The following is a 2,892-nucleotide window of genomic DNA, read 5'->3' as shown; positions in this document are numbered from 1 at the left end:
CAGAAAGGAATGTCTCGCAATCGGTCGAACGGTTTGGCCCCCCTCCCCAAGCGTTGAATTCGAAAAAGTGGCAGTCGGACATCGGGCCAAGAACCTAGCCGTGGCATTGCGGTTAAAGTCAAGAATGTTGGATCGAGTCCACGGAGCGCCTCCCCGGATCCAGAGAAGAAGCGAAGGTCGGGGGCCGGCGGGCACAGAAGGGAATGTCCTGATCGGGCATAGACGGACGAAAGTGCACTTCGGGAAAGAGGCCCGTGGCCCCAGCAAGGCCTTTTCGGGAACAGTAATGACTGGCAGGTCGTGCTTCGTGGCGTTCTCGAGCTTCTCCATGGCCTCGATCTCCTCCAGAGGCATCTCCCACGGCCGAGGCAGGCAAGCCAGTTTCCACCCATCAGAAGCCTCGGATTGTAGCTGCGCTGCAACAGGCTGATGATGCTTGCGGAGCCCGTGGCCGCACCCTCAGCCTCGGGAATAAAGGGGTCAATCAAAGCTTGGAGCGGGTGCGGCTCGGAAGCAATGATCTCGGTGCTACCCATGAGCTGAGCAGCCTTGTGCTGCCACTGCTCTGGGTGTGCTGCCATGATGTATGGGATTGTGAGAAGGATGATTTTGACGAGCTCGGTACCAATCGTCTATTATCGTCAGCTAATGCACCTTCCTCAACGTAAATTTGAAAAATGAAAACTCACGTCTTCCGAGCTGGCAGTCTGCAGATCCAGCGCTCGCCCGAGCAATTCCTCTAGGATGGGGAAAATGCCATCGCCCCCCAAGCAGCTCTGCAGACAGGCAAAGAGCTTGAGCAGCAACTTGGCATCCCTCCAGTGACCTTCTCTGATCTTCGTCTCCGTGGCAATGCTGAGCCTGCCCAGGATATCCTCCACAATCTCTGGGCGTAGTGTGTTGATGAACAGGATGACCGCGGCGGTGAATGGGGTCTTCAAGGGCTGCTCAACGGCAAGCTGGAGTACCAAGTCGATGAAGTTTTCGCGCAGTTCCGTGTCATCTACATTGTCGGCCACAATGTGGGCAATGGACTGGACCTCTTCGTGCCATCGACGCAGAGGCGACTCCGCGATGTTGAGGAGCTGCTTGCGAATCCTGACAGGGAGCGGAGGGGGCTCATGGCGTCGACGTTGTTGGCGATAATCTTGCTCGTCGTCCTCGCGGTAGCGGCGTTTGCGATTGTGCCCGCCACCACCACCGCCGCCCCCATTGCGTCGCCGGTCATAATCACCCATTGCGAGTCTGTTTCGGAGAAGGAGGCGTCTCGGTGAAGTTGAGACGAGTTGTTACGTCGCAGATTGCTGTAGGCGGTGTTGTTGAAGAGATGCAGGAAAGTCGTGCGACCGGGAGGGGATAAGGCAGGCAGGTGGGCTAGTTGGCCAAAAGGTCTTGTCGCGATTGCTCTTGCCGTAGCGAATTGAGCTGGAGCTCGAGTCGTTGCTCCCTAGCGCGTCTCAGTGTCGGTACCTGCTTTGCCCTGCATGATTGGTCACAAAAATATGGGTCACATGAGATGTGCTCACTTCGGCCTTCTGCCGTCAAATACCCAATGATACGTTCGCAGACATCACAGATGTAGCACCGCGAGACTTTCTCCAAAACCACATCAGCCATTCCCGAACTAGCCGTTGCTGAACCGAATGAAATAAGAAGCCTGCCCTGGACAGCAGGTCGTAAACATCAGCAGCAGCGTGCAGTTGATCGAGTATGGAGAAACAACAAGCCAAGCCATCCAGACTAAGACCGTACATTGATTGTGCCATCCCGTACGCGGCGGGGAAGGCAATGGAGCCCATTTTTACTTGTAACGCGGGTAAACAACAGAGCAGCAGCCAGCCAACCATCTCAGTCATGCATCAACATGTGGTCTAATCCCTGATGCCCTTTGGGTATGCAGCAATGCAGCCTTCCCGTGGCGCGCAAGTGGTGCTCTCAACAATTGAGTCTTCTTCTCCGGCCCGGTCGCTCTTTTGTCCGCGGGATTCAAACCGCAGCAATACCCAGACCACGCTTGTGCCCCACCCATTTTGCATACTCCCCATGCCGACCAGTTTCCGAATTCCTCAAGCGTCTGACGCCAACCTGCTTCTAGAGGTCATCCTCATCGTATCTAATCATCATGTGGCCCGACTTTGCTGGGGGGTGTCGTGCTACTGCTGCTGGGCGTGGACTTGAATAGGTTTTGCGCGTAGGCTAGCAGATCACCCCGGGCCGTGACCACAAACGGCCCGTAGGCGGGTATGTGGTAGTGCAACGTCTCATAGATGGCCTGTGCTTGCTTCAGTCCAGCTTGGCGAGCATCTCCTGCTTCGTCAATGGTGTGAACGAATCGATATCGAGACCCTTAGAAACAAGGATAGGTCGGATGTGAGCCGGCACCAGTTGAGCGTTGAGGTCCGGTCGGATCGAGAGTTCTGCATTGATCGATTAGTTGATTCAAACCATGAAATTTCGAGACTCATGAAATAGCTTACCGTGACGAGTGAAGTCGAACAGAGGAGGCAGGTCGCGCACCGTGCCGGTCTGGTGCCGCGAATCGGGCAGCTTAGTGCTGGGGTCCCTCAACTCGTCGAAGAACGGATGCACCATGGCATCAACGGCGCTTTGCCTCTCTGTAGGAGTGTATTCAAGGAGACGGGCAATCAGGTCGATGGCGTGAGCGTCGGCCTTTCGGAACACCTTGGCAAAGGGGTGGGGCTTGATCTGCGGGAACTTGTGCTCCATATAGTTTGGGTTCATCGTGCGGATCTGCTCCCTCGTGGGTGTTCCCAGGACCTTGATGATCTCTACCAGCTGGTCAATGCCCGACTCGCCGGGGAAAAGTGGTTGTCCGAGCATGAGCTCCGCCATGACGCAGCCAGTTGACCAGACATCTGTTGTGCGCGTTAG

At 55.8% G+C, this 2,892-nt stretch overlaps 2 protein-coding genes across 2 annotated transcripts in view; both read right to left on the bottom strand.

Annotated features, from left to right (window-relative positions):
- The window catches only part of VDBG_00144 (cap binding protein), a gene marked incomplete at both ends in the record, with an annotated part of 2,591 nt that extends 1,353 nt beyond the window's left edge, over positions 1-1,238 (bottom strand). The window contains 2 exons of the mRNA XM_003008417.1: positions 31-632; positions 690-1,238. Coding sequence (XP_003008463.1) covers positions 31-632; positions 690-1,238 — 1,151 coding nt within the window. The remainder of the gene's footprint in view (positions 1-30; positions 633-689) is intronic.
- Positions 1,239-2,283: 1,045 nt separating this feature from the next.
- VDBG_00143 (protein kinase gsk3) overlaps positions 2,284-2,892 on the bottom strand; it is a gene marked incomplete at both ends in the record, with an annotated part of 1,720 nt that continues 1,111 nt past the window's right edge. The window contains 2 exons of the mRNA XM_003008416.1: positions 2,284-2,417; positions 2,478-2,876. Coding sequence (XP_003008462.1) covers positions 2,284-2,417; positions 2,478-2,876 — 533 coding nt within the window. The remainder of the gene's footprint in view (positions 2,418-2,477; positions 2,877-2,892) is intronic.

This window comes from Verticillium alfalfae, genomic scaffold (genome assembly GCF_000150825.1).
Source record: "Verticillium alfalfae VaMs.102 supercont1.1 genomic scaffold, whole genome shotgun sequence".
Classification (NCBI taxonomy): domain Eukaryota; kingdom Fungi; phylum Ascomycota; class Sordariomycetes; order Glomerellales; family Plectosphaerellaceae; genus Verticillium; species Verticillium alfalfae.
The sequence above is the reverse complement of the archived record's forward strand: the minus strand, read 5'-3'. Positions and strand labels throughout refer to the sequence as shown.